The 19,000-nt window shown below is 46.3% G+C and overlaps 3 protein-coding genes across 11 annotated transcripts in view; 1 reads left to right on the top strand and 2 right to left on the bottom strand.

Moving 5' to 3' along the window:
* The window catches only part of LOC147662964 (uncharacterized), a 299,084-nt gene that overhangs the window by 7,356 nt on the left and 272,728 nt on the right, over window positions 1-19,000 (top strand). The gene's annotated exons all lie outside the window — the stretch shown is intronic.
* Window positions 10,608-12,053, bottom strand: LOC147662966 (endogenous retrovirus group PABLB member 1 Env polyprotein-like). Its single transcript, XM_086950750.1, has one exon. The coding sequence runs from the start codon at window positions 12,051-12,053 to the stop codon at window positions 10,608-10,610; it is 1,446 nt and encodes a 481-aa protein (XP_086806876.1).
* LOC147662965 (uncharacterized) lies at window positions 16,157-18,604 on the bottom strand. Its single transcript, XM_086950744.1, is given in 1 exon segment — window positions 16,157-18,604. A coding segment is annotated over 1 exon segment (2,448 nt).

Here is a 19,000-nt window from a genome sequence, read left to right as displayed (position 1 = left end):
CGGGAACCACACTTTTTCTCGTAGCATCTTCTTGGTCGCTACTATCCCTCGATGTGACTCGTGTGCTAGTTCTACCGTCCTTCTCCTCAGTGTTCGGGGCATCACTATTTGGGTGCCTCTCATTACTACTCCATTCTCGCTTTCTGAGAGCTCTTCATTGATCTTTTTGAACACCAGCAGTTCTTCTTTTACCACTCCTTCTTCCCAACTGCTGTTGTTGTTTATGTGCCTCCACCTTTGTTGGTTGGTCACTTTCATTATGGCTTGCATGGTGAGGTCTTGTTTTGTCTCTCGTTGTAGCTCTTCCATAGTTATGGTTGCTGGTGTGTTGTGTTTGAGTGCGAAATTTAAGTATTCCTCTGCCATGGTGGTCGCTTGCGATGCTTGTGGCAGGGGCTGTCTTGATACGTAGTCAGCCGGATTGTGTTCCTTCCCTGGCTTATGTATTATTTTGAAATTGTAGTCCATTAGCCGTATCCCCCACCTCTCTATCCGGGGTGGTATTTTTGCATTTGGGTTTCCGTATATTGCTATCACTGCTTGGTGGTCCGTTATTATTGTGAAAGGTTTTCCGTAGATGAACATGTGATAGTGTTCACATGCCCATACTACCGCCAAGCTCTCTTTTTCCGGCTGGGAGTATCCTTTTTCTACGTCCGATAGGCTTTTGCTCCCATAGGCTATTACGCTTCTTGGGGAGTCTTTTCCTGGTTGGTGTTGTACCAGTATCACCCCTAATCCCACTGGGCTGGCATCTACTGTCAGTTCAGTGCACAGCTTCGGATCAAAATACGCTAGGTGATTTACTGCTGTCACAGCTTGTCTGATCTCTTCTAATGCTTTGCTGCATTCTTCAGTCCATGTGAAACTCTGGCCCTGTTTTGTCAATTCTCTCAGAGGTGCGTTTACAGTGGCGAAGTCTTGAATGTATCTTGCACAATAACTGGCAAGGCCGAGGAACGACCTCACTTCTGCCACGTCACTTGGTTGTTTTGCTCTTTCCAACGTTTTCACTTTGCTGCGATCAATTCCTTTCTTGGAGAAGATGTGGCCAAAAAAGACTAGTTCGTCCCGCTCCAGTTCACATTTTGCTTCATTCAGTGTCAGACCCGCCTGCTCTAGGTGAGAGCATACCTCTTGCAATGCCTTGTCGTGTTCCTCGTTCGACTTGCCAAACACCAAAATGTCATTGCTGTAATTTAAGCTATTTTTCACTGGCTTATTACCTGGTGTATTGTTTCCTGAAATATCTCAGCAGCAGACAATATTCCAAAGCTCAAACGTTTATATCTGAAGAGACCTAGGTGTGTGGAAAACGTTGGGATGTATCGAGACTGAGGATCGAGCTCTAACTGCTGATATCCCTTACATAAGTCTAGTTTAGAGAAACGACTTGTGCCTGTTAGGTAGCTGATCATATCATCAAGATGAGGTCCGGGGTGTCTCTCACGTTCAATTGATTTGTTTGGAAATCTCATGTCAACACATATTCTTATTTTTGACGTGTCTTTCTTTGATACTGCCACTATTGGTGACACCCAAGGCGTTGGTCCTTCTGCTGGTTCTATTATGTCTTGCTTGAGTAGTGCTTCAAGTTCCTCCTCCACTTGCGGCTGCAGGTGTATTGGCACTCTCCGATGATGTTCCGACTATTGGCCTCACTGTTTCATCAATGTGTAGCGTTATTTGCCGTCCTTTTAACTTCCCTAGTCCTTGCAGTAGTTTGGGGTATTCCTTCAGGATGCTTCTTTTCTCCGACATGTTGTATGTCATTTCAAGGAGACCCATCAACTGGGCCGTGATGTTGCTCAGTAGGCATGGTGCTGGAATGTCACCCTTCAGCACGTGAATTTCTTCTTTTGTCTTTTGATCTTTGTATGTTAGTTCCTCTGTAAAATTTTCCATGTTTGTTCTGGTGTCCGGGACCCCCAGGTGAATACTTCAACTCGGGACGGTCTCAGTGGTGGTTTTACTTTCATTTTCTCGTATTCCGACACACACATGATGTTGCATGTTTAGTTGCACTCTTTAATTATTTCTTATTGCTTTTGTCTTTGCTTGGGTTTCTTTTGTTTCCTTTGTGCTCTTTCTGGCACTCTTCTACTATTTATTTTCTTATTTTTGTCTTTGCTTGTGCTTTGTTGCATCCTTGGTGCTCTTTTCGGCACTCTTTGCTCATTTTCGATCGTTTCCTGACTTCAAAATGGCCGCCGCGCTGTTCTCTCTCCCTATTGATCTATTTGCCTGACTTCAAAATGGCCGCCAGTAGTCTCGCGAGACTCCGCGACCAATCGGAGCGCTGCCTGACTTCAAAATGGCCGCCTGATTTTCCTTCGCGCTTATTGACCCTTGCTGCCTGACTTCAAAATGGCCACCGCTCTTCTCGCGAGATCTTGCGCTTCAATCTGCTCAGTTCGTGCGCTTACTCCGCTTTCCAGTCGTCTTACCGGACTGTTGCAGACGCTTCTTCTCCTCATCAATGACGGTCGGGTGGGCTCCCGCGCCGTTTCCTCATGCGCACACGAGACAGGGTGGGCTCCTGGTCTCGATGATGTTGTTGCTCGTCCCTCGACGCAACGCACGGCAGCTCTTCTTTATTTCTTCAATCCTGGGCACTCGATGCACGTTCCTTCGACGCCAGTTGTCGTGTTGTACAGCCCCCAGGAAACACAGGACACAATGGTTGTGGTGATTCTTCTTTATTTGCTCAGCAAATAGTTTACATGATCCCTGACCTCTTGCCCCGAGGTCCAGCTCGAGAATGTCCCTAGTCCCTTCCTGTCCCCTCCCCTAACCGGAAGCGGTGTCCGGTGTCCCCTGTCCTCTGCCCCGTAGCCTCAGGTTCTTAGTGCCCCTGGCCTGGGCACAACACCAGTAATGTTCCAAAAGATGACTGCAACAGAATCTGGGATACACTCTAAAAGTATTGAGCTCTGAGGCAAGGTTAAGCTACCTGTCTGTGGACTTAGATTTAGTTGAGAGTTTACAAGAGGAAGAGAAACTGCAGGTGACACATTATATAATACTGTGTCATCAACATTATTAACTACTGAACTCTGCTCATCGAGTCAATCACAATCGGCCTTGCCTTCCAGTAAAGTAAATCTATTGCTAAGAGGAAGAGGTAAAGGTTGTGGTAAACATTGGTTATGAGAACATGAGGGCAATTGGCCATTATTTACTTTGTGGAGTGGAATTTGAAATAAGGTGGACGGTGTGTAAAAAAAGCCAAGCGGGAGTGCACAAATTTCAGAATAAAGGGTTGGGGTACTTGGTAACATGCTTAGTATATCGCCTACCATGTAATGTTTGTCAAAGTTAATATTGATGCATTCCCCTTTATGGGTTTTGGTGGCCCTTCCTACCCAGTTAACCCTCCTGACCGTAATAATATGTTCATAAAAATTTAAATTAGCCCCAGTACAGTTAAAGAGCTAATGTTGAGCTTTGTGAATTAGCTGCGCTGTAGATTCCTATTGGTTCGCTTTCAGTTCTGGGACATTTGTTAGCACTATAACATAAGGACAGGCAGCTGGTGGGAGATCTATCCTTAGAGCCAATAGAAGAAAATAGAGTGATAAATTGTGCATATGGAACATGTCGGTCAAACCCCAAACGTGTACAACAAACATGTTTTCGTGGATTTGACATTGTTTTGAGGACACTTTACAAGAAAGGTAAATTAATGATTTGACAACCAAAAAGCAGCTTCTACAGAATTAATTCCAAAGCACTTTGGAACAAGTTTTTTCAAAAATATTTCAAGATGACAACCCTTTGTTGGAAATTCTTTAAAAAAATCCCTTCTGTTAAATGCTGAGCTCATTAAATCTTTTTAATTCCATCTTAAGAAAGATGCTGCTTCCTGACTGTTGACCAAAGATGCATTTTCTGTCTGCTCATTAGTACATGCTACACACTCGTTCAGGTCTCAGAATATAGCGCTAAGTGGGTCACCACACCAATCTGTTGGTAATATTGCAAACTGTTTAATATTTCACCAGTAATCTCCTGTATTCTAAATCAAAATAAAATTGTTGCTGGCACACCACATTGAGCAGTTCTCAGATGAGATATATCCATGCAAAAAGTCATCAGGTCTGAAGATCTGGCAATAAGTTAGTTGCCTCGAAATATCTTCGCAAGAAATGGAGTTCTGACATGCAAAGGATGCAATAATACCTTCAAGCTCCAAAACACATTGAATGTGTGGCTAATGTACAATGTCCTGCAAAGAAGCCACTCCAACAAAAAAAGAAATATTGCCACTTAATAAATAGCACATGCTAACATAGCAATTTCAAGTTTGTTTTGAAGCCCCAGCACATAACGTGTGTAATCCACTAAAATATCAATGGCCATATTCTCTCTAATAGCTATTACCAAATGCCTATATTAATATATAGCCAAGAGTTCAGCTTTATCTGGTGTGGAGCTCGGGGGCCAAGAAACAGTTAAAAGCCTTTCTTTGATTGAAAATACATTTGTAAGAGCTTTCCTGAACCTTCCCCAGAGTACCCCTTGCTTACCCATAGCTAATAGACGTAGGCATACTTCCAATTGCCTGGATTTGTCAAATGCAGCCTTTGCTGTGCTGGCACAGATTTGGGTCAAAGGAAGAATTGGCACCTTACAGAACCTCTTTGACAGACCTTATGTGCCCTAATATTTCTATAAATATCCCATGGCTTAGGCACATCAGGATATTCTCTCTAAACTAAACCTGGCCCCTGTCTTGGATGCGAATGTACAATAACCCTTGGCAACTCGAGTCTTTAAAGCTAGTTTTCTCTCTTAATAAAGGGCTTGCAATAACATACGTCTAGGGCGAATACAAAACCTATCTTTAGTAATGATCAACAAAGTTACAAAAAAACGCATGACTTTGTCCAATGTCATTACTTTAATGATGTACATATGCAATGCTTATCCATTAGACTTAAATACCAACAATCATGTCCAACATATGTCTTAACATTTGTGTCATCAATCATTCATCTCACCCAAACACAGATAGCAGAGTACACTAGATCTATGTGCAATGGAATTTTTTAACACAGGATTTCTTAATTACATGTCATTTTTTGCAATGACAGGCAACTTGATGGCACTTTTGAAAACACCCTGAGTGAATAAGTGCCGTTTTTTCAATCTTCTTGTGGCATATGTCTGGGCACAAGAAACAGTATAAAGCCTTATTTTGGTGGAAAATACATTTGTAAGAGTTTTGTTCAACTTTCGCCTTGATTTGTAAAATGTGGCATTTGCTGTACTGGCACAGATTGTGGTCAAAGGAAGATTTGGCACCTTACATACCCTCTTTGACAGACCCTATGAGCCCTAATAACTCTAGAAAGATCCCATGGCTTAGAGACATTAAAGAACTGCTCTCTAAACTAAACCTTGCCACTCTCTGGGATACACCAGAGTTTGTGCCCACCATTGCTAGGTCTACATTAAAAGAAAAAACGGAAACTCTTGCTTTGGGAAAAGGTGATCAGGAAAACTAACCAGGGGAACTGCACCAATAGAGTTTTGGGTTACAAACATTTTCCCTCATTCAAGCCTTTTCTAGACAAGATTTCATCCCTTTTAGCAAACTGCTTCCACCCTCAATCGGGGCGTACTTGACTGCCGTGGGCTTTGGGGAGACCCCACAATGTGAGGGGCTCTTTCAAGGCAAGTCCTGAAGGGGGCTATGGTGCCGTGGAATCTGGGGCCTGCTTCTCGTGCCCTCAGCGCTGCCTGTGGGGCCCACAACAGCAACAGTAATGACCGGCATACCGACCTGCAGGAACACAACTGTGAGACACAGTGCACTGGGCCAAGCTAATGAGGAGTGCAGCAGCACAGCTGGGCAGGGGGCTGGAGGTCTGTGCCCACTGCCTGGCCCATGAAATGGTGCCATAAATGAGGCACTGGAAAGGGACAGCCGTGGGGGACTAGGGCCCTTCTTTCTGCGGCCTGCTCCTGGTTTTCTCCCTGGCCTTGACCTCTGAGTCATTGAGCCAGAGCCCTTACTGACATTTGGCCCCTGAATCGGCACCCTGGTCGAGGGACAGGTGGGCTGTTGCCTGGAGGGATTGGAACCCTGCATCTCCCTGCCTTTCCCAATGCTTTCCCGGATTCTGCCATGCTGGGCACCTTGCGGAGTGGCGGCACCTGCAGTACCACTGGTGGTGGCCTTCCCATGACACCTAGCCCCTGGGTCGGTGCCATAATCGAGGTGCGGGTGCCACCAGAGGACCGGGGCCCTGTGTCCCCCTACCCGCGCCTGGTGTTCTTCTCTTCTTGTGAGGTTGGGCCTGGGCTGCGTAGAGTGGGCCCTGGTTGACTTGCCAGTAGGGGCCCTTCACGGCACGAGTGGTCACTCCAAGGAGACGGGGACCGCAGTTGTTCTCCGTGGCCTGATTGTGGCTGACACAGAGGAGATCTGAGGTGTGGCAAACGTTTGAGTAGAAATGGGCTTCCTCAGCCAGGGCTGTGTCGACCCTCCGCACTGTGGGCAGATTGTGTTCAGCCGTTAGAACCCAGATGTTGGCCCCCCACGTGTAGGGTCTCTATTGCCCACAATGCCTTATAAGGGGGGAAGAGGGAGAGCAGACCTTCTCCACTTCTGACAAATTGGACAAAGTGTTGGCAGCAACAGAATACTCCAGGGTCACCATGGAGGACAGATTTTGAACACTAGACACTGACCTGAACTTCCTCTGGGATGACCACCGCAAGTTTGCGGATAGAGTCACGGACGGTGAGAAAACCCTTTCTGCTTTACAGCGACTCATGAAGAATCCTCAGGCTGCAATCTGTAATCTGCAAGATTGTGTAATACAGTTGAAGATTAGAGTGGACGACTTGGAAGGTCACTCCTGGAGGAGCAATATTCGTACTCAGGGGCTGCCGGAGGGATTTGAGGGGTCTAAACCCCTTGCCTACCTAGAGGCTTGGTTCAAAACATGCACTGCATCCTCAGACTTTACGCCCTTTGATTCCCTTGAGAGGGCGCACCGGGCCTGCACGGCGCCCACCTCTGGGCTCCTCCCCCTCTTCCGATGCCTGCGAAACTCCTTCACTTCAAGGCCAGAGACGTGGTGGTTCGTGCTGCCTGACAAGTGGGACCATTGCAGGTGTAAGATAAACATATCATACTGCTCCCTGACTAAACTTGTGGTGTGTAACGCCATCATTCATCTTAATTGGAAGTGAAACACTGCCTTCATCAAAGGGGAGTACAATACTCACTGCTGTTCCCAGCAAGCCTTAAGGTAATCTCAGAGGGCACCACTTTTTTCTTCACTGAACCCGCGGAGGCGTTGGACTGGACTGAGCAACATCCGAGAGAACCTGGGATGTCTAGTGCTGACCGTGTCCACCGAGCCTGACCGCCCCTGAGCAGGCACCGATGTAAGGGAGGGCTCAGTGAGACACAAAGCCTTCAGTCCGAGTGTCTTTGAACAGTTACCCCAACCTATGCCCCCACAACGGACGCACATTTTCACATCGGAGGAGAACCCCCAACTGCTCGGGCAGTTTCTGGGCTGACTCGCCTATGCCTCCCGTAGTGACTCCACAGATGGCAGATACTGCACTGAGATGTAACACTGCAGTAATGCATCCACCTTGCAGCCGGCAACATCTCTTTTTGGACACCAATGGGCAATTCTGTCTTGGGCACATGCTTAGCTCACCCCTATGATCCACTAGAGCATGTCCCACATGTTCTGTTTGGGCGTACCACTGTTTGCAGTAGGCCCGAGTATTAGGAATATTCCATCCCCATGTTTACTTCATTCTTCTCACCTCTTTATCCGGCGGGTAGGTATGATCAGGCTATGAAGACAGGTGCACTGGTACTGAGGAAGGGCACCCTTACGTGTCATCCTTACACTACACTCACCTCTTCATGGCTTCACTGGCTGACACCCCTCCTCTCACACTCAATATCTGAGGCATGCACACTGCTCAAAAATGCTATGCCGTCTACTCATACATTTAAGTGTCAGCAGATGCAGACAGTATTTCAGAAGGAGACACACCTTGAAGCGGGGAAGTGGACCACATTGCGTAGGCACTGGAGAGGGGCTTTTTGCACTACCACTTACTCAGCATACACGCTAGGGGCTGTTGTGTGCCCGAGGTCCCATTCCAGGAAACTCACAGGGTGGTCCACAGAGTAGCTGGTACACCATCATTAAGGGACATCTGGGTGGCCAGCCGGTACTCCTGGGTAGAATCTATTCACCGGACAACACATTCTGGTAATCTCGTTCAGGCACGCTGGCCCACTATACACTGCTCCCATGGATACTAGGAGGGATTACAACTGTGTGCTTGAAATATCCCTGGACAGATTCCACCCTCACCTCCCACACACTCTGCTCTACAGGCAGATGTAGTGCTTCCTCACCTGGGTCCACAACTGGTAAACTTACAGATGCTTGGAAAATCCCGTACCCCGCGTCCAGACTGTACTCTTTCCATTCCATTCCACACAATCTCTATGTGTGCCTTGACCAATTTTCTCTACTCACCCCGATTGTCACCCTGATTCAACACACAGATTATATAGGCCGGGTAGTATCTGATCATGATATACACATTTTGACCCTGAAATGGAGGCTCCATACACCCACCTGGCAGCTACGAAATAAGTTCCTTGAGGATCAAGTGTTCCACAAGGAACAAGAGATCAGCATCTAACACTACTTTTCAGAAAATCAGAACATAGCGTCCACCAGGACACTGGAGTGGGACCCTTTTAAAGTGGTGACCAGGGGAATTTCCACACAACAGATAGCGGGGGCCTGCAGAACTCTTGAACGAGACTTGAAAGCAGCTGAATACAATTTGGCTACCCTAAGTAAAGAGGCCAACACTAACCCTTTACTTGCCACCCGATTTGCAGAGGCAAAGACCACTTATGTGGCCCTTCTTGAAAACCTGAGATGCTATAACTTCAAGGCCTATGCCGCCTGGGTGCATCAAGAGAGCGATTGAGCGATGGCACTCCTGGCATTGAGGTACTGGGTTTTTCAGAACTGGTACTGATCCGGTAACCCAGCGGTGCCAGGGGCAGCACCCAAAGACCTCGAGTACTTTCCTGATTCAGACCACAGAAACACGAGTCTTCTAGGTGAAGTCAAAGATGTAATTTATTGGCTGCAACCAAGTAACAAGCGTCCTAGAAGTACAACAACACGGTGTGTATTTTCTCAGGAGACTGCTCAAATTTACAAAGCCTGGCTTCTCCTTATATACAGATTTTTAAGCTTCAGGCAAGCATTCTTAGATTTACAGTGCAAACATTCTTGGATTTACAGTGAGCTATTCACATATTTTCATTACAAAAGAAAAAGCAGAGTCATGATGACAAGTACACATTTAGGGGGTCATTATGATGGCGGATTCCCCGCATACTCCGGGCCGGCGGAAGCCACCGCCGGCCAGGAGTATGCGGGGAATCCGCCGAGGAGGCCTGAAAGACCCACCGCCAAATTAGGATGGCTGGTGGGTCTCACAATCTGTCCTCCACTTTTCCGCCGCGTCGGAAGGCGTCCACGGCGGAAAAGCACTAACATGGCTGGCGGTGTCTATCAGACACCGCCAGCCATATTAGGATGTAGGGAAAGTAATGCTTTTCCACGGCGGCTTTTCCGCCGTGGAAAAGCATACGGACATTCACTTTGGGGGCCCGTTGTGGGCCCCCTGGGTGAAGGTTGCGTGGGGGGTGCACATGGGGGGTACCTATGGTACCCCCCTGCCTTTGCGTGCACGAAACGGCAGGCACCGCGCGGTGCCTGCCGCTTTGTGCATGCAAATGCACAGTTTTCATTTTTTACATTGCGGCGGGTGCTGCTTCAAGCAGCACCCGCCGCAATGTAAAACATACAGGATGTGACCGCCAGTGTGGCGGTCACATCCTAATTGCCATGGAGGGACCACCGCTGCCCATGCGGACGGTCCCTCCTACTCAGGGGTGGCGGACGGACGCAAGTCCGTCCGCCATCCTAATCGACCCCATAGTGTGCCCAGTTCGTGATCAATTACCCGGCAAGGCCCAACATTTCCATCAGATATCGGTGTACCCTCAATAAAACCGGGCTCCTCCTCATCATAAAGCACAAGAAGAGAAAAGAGCAGGGACAGGTGTGAGCAAGATGTGGGCGGGGGTGTGTGTGCGATGGGAACAGTTTATGGCCTGTTGTGCTTTGATGCTATCTCGTTCGGCCACTGGGAGAGAAACTGCCAAACAGGTTTGGCCTGGGGCAGTGGCTTCAGCTTGGCCCGGTCACAGAGAAGTCAATTAAGGTGTATGTGTCCTTTGATATCGAATTCAGCTGAAGTTACAAGCCTATGTAAAGGGCAACTCACAAAATGGCTGCCAAGCGTAAAATGGAACCCAAGGGTTCAAAAACAAAAATGACGATTTCGAGGTGAAATTGTTACTTGATTATGACGAAAATGCTTGTGCATAGTGTACTAGCCATTATCGGTCTTTTGACACCAAAATCGTCATGCTACGACAAAGTTTGTTGCACGAGTCCAGAATTTTCAGAACTACAAACCCTCCTTTTGCCCTTACATAGGCAATTCAACCTAATCCCATGCTAGTCTGAGTCCAGCTCTATATTCCTAAAGTCATTGAGATGTTGCTGTAACATCATTCTGGTACTTAGTTTGTCTTGTGACACAGGCTTCCTTACACGTGATGTAGCACAGAGGCTACATATTGCAGGAGCACACTGCACGCACAGACAGAACAGGAAAGGAATGGCTAAGACCATCCCAATGACCATTAGAATTTTCCATCCCCAGCCGGATATCAGTTCCCAGAACCATCCCATGAAAGACCAATCTCCTTTATCCACATGAATAGATTCGGAAATCTTATGCAGTTTGGAGATGGCCTGGTACACTGTTGGAGCGTTGTCTGGAATGAAAACACAGCAACTCGATTGGATCAGTTTACATACCCCACCTCGGTCTGCAAGTATGACGTCTAAAGCAACCCTGTTCTGAAGGGTCATAAGACGGTCCGATTGGAGCTCAGCAGTCAAGTTACTAAGGGCACCAGCTGTTTCAATCACGGCGGATTCAACCACCCTCGTCAATTGGCGAATGTTCCTGCTGTTCACCATGGGCCCCCAAAACGGCAGAAAACCTTTTGCGAAATCCCCAAACTCCTGTTCCGCAGTGTCGTCTTTACTCACAACACCCCTAACTGTCCTTGTCCTATGGTAATCTGCCGCGGCCGTGTAGGTGTGTGGCAACAGGAACGAAACAAAGCATGTGCCCGAAAAGTCAGGGGGCAACCATGTATAGGCTCTATCATGGCAGACGAAATAGGTACCCTTAGCTGCTAGAAACGAAGGGGAAGTCTGAGATGCAAAAACATACGTTTCAGTACAGACACTCTTCCCTAACTGAGCTCTGGGATTCCTGCCAGTACCTTGCAGACACAGGTGACCCTGATGGGGTACAATCCAAATCGGGGAAGATCTCTTAGCTTGCTGTTTCTCACTTAGAGTAGCTCCATATCCGGTCACGTTCCATCCTATGCATACCAGTGTCTCATCTCTCGGGATAGTCTCATAGTAAATATCTTCCTTAATCATATCTACTATACCCTTAACTAGAGCACTATTCTTAGGATTGTCTGTTTCAGAACGTAAGGGGTAGACTTCGTGTGCATAAATGAACATTGTCCTGTATGCCCACACAGAACCATTGTGGCTGAATGGCAGGGCAAGATAGGGAATACCTTTGTCCGTTGTGTGAGGCATAAGACCACACACCCAACAGTTAGTCGTGTTTATTACTAGTTGGTGTTGGTGCAAGAGCTGAATGAAGGAGTTATTAATAAACTCTAATCTTCTAACTGACTCATGTTCAGGAAGGGGTTGAAAAGAATGTGCAGAAATAGTAGGAGGAGATATGGGCGATGTAGTCGGTGCAAAGGTCACTTGTAAAGAAAACAGTACATATCCTATTAAAAACATCATTGCACTTAATAGCAGGAAAATGCATAGTAATAAAAAACGTTTCTTTGTCATCAATCCACATATTCTTGTTTTAAAGTTCGCAGTTTTGGCAGGTCTCTCTATCTTGGGAAACTCCATCCTCTAAGTTGCTGCCCGCGGTGGGAGATTGATTCTGCTAAGGAGTGCTTCTGTTCAGTCCAGGGTAACTCCCTTAGACCAACCAGAACTGTCGACCTAACCGTCTCCAGCTGCACTCCAAAGACTGTGGCAACCGCGACCCTAGCAGCAGAACCGGATGGCGGTTCGAAAATCAAAAAATAAGCAAGTTTCTCAGATGGGAGAGCTGCACTTTCAAAAAATAGTATTTAGGGAAAAAAAATGTTATTAGTCCATTTTTATTAGTTCGTATTTCTCGGCCTCAGATTATACTGTTGTTTTCCCGGTATTGTATGGTCTTGAAACAAGGCTTCAGGTTCTGTAGTGTCTAATTGGGCTGATGATGGTACAGCTGGTTGCAAAATCCTGTCACTCTCTTGTTCTGTAGTTGTTCTTTTCACACGAGCATCACTGAAAGGTACAAATCGTGGCACAGATTCATTCTCTGAGTCGGCGACACCCTCCTGGACCCACCGGTCATAGGGCAGAGGCTGAGGGATCCGTTTGCAGTGGGTGCCGTGAACCCAATGTTTTTTACCCTCCACTCGAACGGCAGATCTTGTTGAGAGGAGGACTAGGTGAGGGCCGGTCCACCGGGGCTGGTCATTCTTTGTTCGCTGGATATTCTTGACCAGTACCCAGGATCCAGGATCGATAGGATGCCCTGGAGTTTCAGAGGCCTGAGGCAGAGCGTCGTGGACCTGTTGGTGTAAAACACGCAATTTAGCCGTCAAATCATACAGATAGTCAAGCAAAACAGGGTATTCGATCTCACTGAACTTGGTGGGTCTGGGCACCCCCCATATGTTGGCCGGACGTCCGAAAACAATTTCATAGGGACTAAGTTTTACTCTAGAATGCACCGTCATTCTGGTGGATAGGAGTGCTAAGGGCAGAGCATCAGGCCATTTAAGACCAGTGCTTGTTTGAATCTTGGCTAGTTTTAGCTTTAGGGTGCCATTATAGCATTCTACTAATCCAGCTGATTGGTTATGATTTGCAGCGTGGAACTTTTGTCTGATGCCTAGCCCTTCACACACTTTTTTCATCACTCGTCCCACAAATTCACTCCCATTATCACTCCAGAGCATTCTAGGCATTCCGAATCTAGGGAAAAACTCTTTTACAAGGGCTTTCGCTGTGGACAAGGCAGTATTGTCCTTTAGGGGATATGCTTCTACCCATCTTGAGAAGGCACAGACAACAACGAGTACGTATTTTAAATTGTTGCACCTCTCCATGTGTATGAAATCTAGCTGCAAAACCTCAAACGGATACGTAGGAGGTGCAAAATGACAAGCTGGAGTTGGGGTTCCCTTACCAGGATTGTGTTTCAGACATACCATGCAATTTTTAACCACGTTCTCTGCACACTTAGGGATTCTAGCATACTGCCATACTGGAGCCAACAACTTGCGAATCCCTTTCACGCTGATATGAGCCATTGTAACCACTGCAAGCACGTACGCGTCGGGTAGCAACCATCTCTGATGCTCCGACAATTCAACCCAACAACCATTTGCATCCATTCTGCCCGTACTTTCTCTCCACATGTTCAACTCTTTCTCTGTAGCCTCAGATTGAATCGATTTCACACTCTCTATCGTGTCCTCACACATTCCAACATCACCAACCCATCTTGCAGGACCTGCAACATACATTCGGCTCATTACATTCCTTGCTGTTTCTTTTGCAACTTCATCAGCAAACGCATTCCCACGACCAACATCATCAGTCACCTTCTTGTGGGCACTACATTTTACAATCGCCACTTGCAGAGGCAAAGTCAGTGATTCAAGAAGCTCATTCACCAACTGACCATGCTGGATCTTCGTGCCATGCGAAGTCAGGAACCCACGTTAACGCCACAATCGTCCAAAACTATGAGCCACACCGAACGCATACTGACTGTCAGTGTACACATTTACTTTCATTCCTTTCGACAACACACACGCTCTTGTAAGTGCAATCAATTCTGCTGCTGGAGCAGAGTTTTGTGGAATACGTGCAGTTTCAACGACTGTATGCAAAGTGGTGCCAGCATATGCTGCAGTCGTGTCACCATTCGGAAGCTTGAAGCATGAACCGTCCACCCATAAGGTACCATCACATTCAGAAAGAGGAGTATCTTGGAGGTCTATTCTCCCTTTTGTTTCTTTTTCTGTTCTAACAAAACAATTGTGCTGCTCCTCAGCACTCTCTGTCTCAACTGAAATTGGCAACAACGTGGCTGGGTTTAATGTGCTACATCTTTTGATGTGCACATGGCTTGCTAACAAAGTTAGTTCATAACCAGACAATCGAGCACTAGTTAAGTGCTGTGTCTTGGTTCTGTTTAACAAAGTGTCCACTGAATGTGGAACCATTACCACTAACGTGTTATTCATTACCAAGCCAGCAGACTGTCGAATAGAAACAGCTGCTGCTGCTGTTGCTCTTAAACAACTTGGCAATGCTTTAGCTACTGGATCCAAAGTCGACAAAAAATATGCACATGGATGCTGCTTGTCTCCAAACAATTGTGTCAACACTGATAATGCACAACCTTCTTGCTCATGGACATATAATGTAAAGGGCTTACTGTAGTTGGGGGTACCCAACACAGGAGCCGAACATAATGCTGTGCGCAACTCAGAAAAACTTTTCTGACACTCTTCGGACCAAGGCACGGGATTGGGTGTATCTTTACATGTTAATGCCAGCAATGGTTTGGCCAGTAAAGAAAAATTTGGAATCCACTGTCTACAGTACGATGTAATACCCAAGAAAGCACGCACTTCTCTCTGTGTTTTTGGCACACTCAATTTTGCTATTAACTGGATTCTTTCTGGGGTCAGTTTCCTTCCCTCCTTCGATAAGAGATGACCTAAGTAGGTCACTTCTTGTCGACAATATTGTAGTTTAGACAGGGACACTTTGTGATGCATATCACACAAATTACGCAACAAGGAACACGTGGCTTCTTTACATATTTCCTCAGAATCTGCTGCAACAAGCAAATCATCGAGATATTGGATGAGGGTAGCGCCTTCAGGTAAAACGATCGTATCAAGCTGTGTTTTTAGAGCTTGACTATATATTGATGGACTTTCACAGTAGCCCTGAGGAGCGAATTTAAAGCGGAAGCTTCGTCCTCCTAAACTAAAGCCAAAGATATCCCTACTTTCCTCAGCAATTGGGATGCTGAAGAAAGCATTCTTCAAGTCAATCACCGAAAACCAGGTTGCAGAGGCTGGAATCATAGTCAATAGGGCAGTAATGTCAGGAACAACTGGAAATTGGGGTACTACTATTTTATTCACCTCTCTAAGGTCAATCACAAATCTGTACACAGGTGGCTGAGAGGGATCAGTTTGTTTTAAAACAGGCAGAACCGGACTATTGCAAACGTTGCCTCTTGTCTCCTCAATCACATCTTTTTCAATTAGATCGTAAATGATCGCTAACAACGCTTTTTCTCCTTCACCAGAAATTTTGTATTGGGGAATTCGTGGCATCCTAACATTAGCTTTTAATGTCACAACATATGGTGGTATTTCCAAGAGACCCACATCGTTAGGACCAGTAGCCCAAAGAATATTAGGTAGAGATGACAATTCTGTCGGAAATTCATCCCTTGACAAATACATTGGAGAAACCACTTCCTTACCTAGTGTAAGTTGCACTCCCGAAGGGGAACAGTACAAAGTTGCATACAATCTTTTTAACAGGTCCAATCCCAACAAGTTCTCACCACAACCTGTTGTCAGAATAAGGGGTGCTTCGAATTCATAAGGACCAACAGACAAGGACATAGGACTAGAAATTGGGTTCCTAACCGGGGCGCCAGAAAAACCTACAGAAACATTCATTTCGCTAGACAAAGGTGCGCCAGGGAGTTTAGAGTGCATCATAGAACAATTTGTAGCACCAGTATCCAACAGAAAAGGTTCTGACACACCTGATGTAATCACCTCAACGTATGGTCCACTCTGATCTACTGGAACTGAAACAACTCCCTCTCTTTGTCTATGGCTGTCCTAGCAATTATTTCCTTCCATATATTCATCTTCTGCATAGTAATCATCAGCATAGTACTGAGCTGTCCTTCCAGATGCGTTATTCTGCTGATCTAACCTATTCATAGAATTTTGAGGTGGAAGGGAGCGTGTATTCTGAGGGACGTTTCCACGTCCTCTACCTCTAGGTGTTTGCTGAACACCGCTACCTCTTGTGTTTGACACACCATTTGCGCGTTGTAACAGGATAGGGCAACTATACTTAAAATGACCCTCTTCCTTGCAATACGAACACTGATTGGGACCCACAGGAACGCGTGGCTGAGTATACTCTACTCTTGGCTTTTGAAACTGTGGAGGTTGCTGATAATTATTCTGATAGTTATTCAGACCGCCATTATTCTGGCCACTACCACCACGTGGCGGGTATGCTTGCTGTAACAGGACCTTAGTTTTCAACTCTTTAGTTTTCTTTTCTGCTCTATCTTTCTCATCTTTGTCTCTATTTTCGTAATACTGCGTGGTAGCCAATATCTGTGCTGAAGAAGAAACTGCCCATGAACTCTCTGAATCCTTCAACTTTTTACACAAATCTGGAAGCAGAATGTGTACAAATTTATCAACGAACGGTCGCTGACCACCTTCTGTACTCATATCTTGGCCACTGTGGTCGACAAACGTTTCTTCAAACCGGGTGAAGAAATCGGACACCGTTTCATCTTTCTTCTGCTTACATGCAGACAACTTATCCCAATTTACACGCAATTCGGGCATCAAAGTCTTCATATACGTAATAATTCTTCCAGGAAGTTCTACTACTAAAGGCTCAGGTTTAGCACCACCAACTTGTCTAGCATCAGCAGCGACAATATTCACCCATGTGTCGCCTAGCTCTTGATCATGATCTGTATGACGAATCTTTCCCCATAAAGGCTGTGGAACAACATTCCCAAACAACATATCTACATCGGCTAAATTCATAATGCATGAACCTGCAGTCTGCGACAATTCCTTGTAATACCCTGCCGGATTTTTGCGGGGATCGGGCAATGTCTGCTTAAGGGCTAATACTTCAGCTCGCTTCCATGGGACATGTACCCACACACGTTGAAAATGTGGCAGAATGGCTGGAACAACATTGGCGTTCCCTTCCCTCCAAACTGGGGGAACCTCTCTCATGGGATATTGTCTACCCTTCTTCTTGGTAGAAGAATCAGGCTCAAACAATGACTTGGAAACATCTTCAGTCCTAAGTGATAACAACGTCGCAACTGCTTTCCTAACATCTGAACCCACGATTGTGCCTTTTGAAAATTCGAACCGTACATGGTTCAACTCAGGCGGATTAGAGTCCAAATCATTTTCTTCTAAATCTTCGCACAGAAAAACACACATTTTCTCAAAAACGTACCTCTGCTTTGATGCTTCTCACTGATGGAAGACATCCATAACAGATTCTAGTTCATATCTCATCGGGTCAGTAACCCATTTATGTGCCAAACGATCCAATACTTCTTTCTCCCTAGAATCAGGCAGGTGGCTACGCAACTCTTTGTGTTCAGGGGTATGAGACGGGCTTGCCGCTCCAAACAAAGGATATAGAAGGCTAGAAACAGCGCCTGCCACTCTCTGGCGGACAGACGGAGAAGTCGATGTAAAGACAAGTGGGAAGGCAGGGTGAGATGAGGCAGATGCAGAGGCAGTGTCAGGAGGAGTACCAGGAGTGGTAGTCGATACAGTAGTTAAAGTTGCAGGAAGTATAGGAAGAGCAGGTGTAAAGGCCGGTGACCCTTGGGAAGGCTGCACCGGAGGAATAGGAGCCAGCTGAAGAGTAGCTGGTGGGTGCTGTGGAGGAACAGGAGGCATAACAACCATGGGTTGAACAACTAAAGGTTGTGGAGGTGCTGTAGCATTTTGCGCATAGGGGGGTGGTGAACTTAACAAATGCGACATTAGGGAGTCTTTTTCAAGCTCTTTTGCTGCTTCTTGCTGAAGAGGCGGCAAAACTGGATAACATTTATCTATTACCATTTGACGTTGCCTGTGCAACTGCTCACTCATCTGTTCTTCTTTATTGTCTTTATACTGCATAGCAGCTTGCATTATAGAGATACCCCTTTCTCTCTTATTTTTCTTTGCTAATTTGATTTCCTTCTGTTTGGCCTCCTTACGCCACAGGCGGAAAGAGCCAAACATTGCCGGCCGGGCTTTCTTCTTAAAAAGTTTAACTTCAAGATTGTCTAGGATTTCCGTATCAAAGCTACCATATTGGGGCCATTTTAAAACACCGTCCTTTCTGGTGTATTTTATCCACACTTCATTGTATGTGATGGGGCCTACTCCATGTTTTACATATAATTCATAGGTTGGAGTTCCAATCGGAGGAACCGGACACGAGTCCTCCAGTCGGGAGTTCCTATTATTACAACCAAGACAAAACAAATTTCCAAGTCTGCTAAGACCAGGCATCTTCGCTCTCTAGTCTAGCTTCAAACCTCAAAGGATTATCGGTCACGATATTCTCGTAAATACACGAGTCCTTCGGCTTTGGCGCTTGCAAGTTCCAAATCAAAGCGGTCCCAAAAGGTTACACCAAACAAACTAAGGACTGGGAGACGCTCCACTTATACTTAACTGAGGTATCGATGACGTCACCAGAAGACTCGTCTAACGTTTCGCTCTACCAAACATCAAGGGTCCAAATCAGGGCGATAGTCAGGGCAGCAGTCCTTCGTAGCCGTCGGGATGCGGGGAACCTCGCAGCAAAGACCTTCGGAACCACGTCGACATACAGGGGTCGCTGAAGTGGCTGGCCGTCCTCCGGAATTTTCACACAAAGCTCCTCACGAACCTCTGGCTTGGACC

Source organism: Lissotriton vulgaris, unplaced genomic scaffold, assembly GCF_964263255.1.
Source record: "Lissotriton vulgaris unplaced genomic scaffold, aLisVul1.2 SCAFFOLD_936, whole genome shotgun sequence".
Taxonomy (NCBI): Eukaryota; Metazoa; Chordata; class Amphibia; order Caudata; family Salamandridae; genus Lissotriton; species Lissotriton vulgaris.
This window is presented reverse-complemented; position numbering and strand designations above follow the sequence as displayed.

Coding starts and splice junctions, on each gene's coding strand:
- LOC147662966 (XM_086950750.1), bottom strand. CDS start 12,053: ATGACAAAGAAACGTTTTTTATTACTATGCATTTTCCTGCTATTAAGT.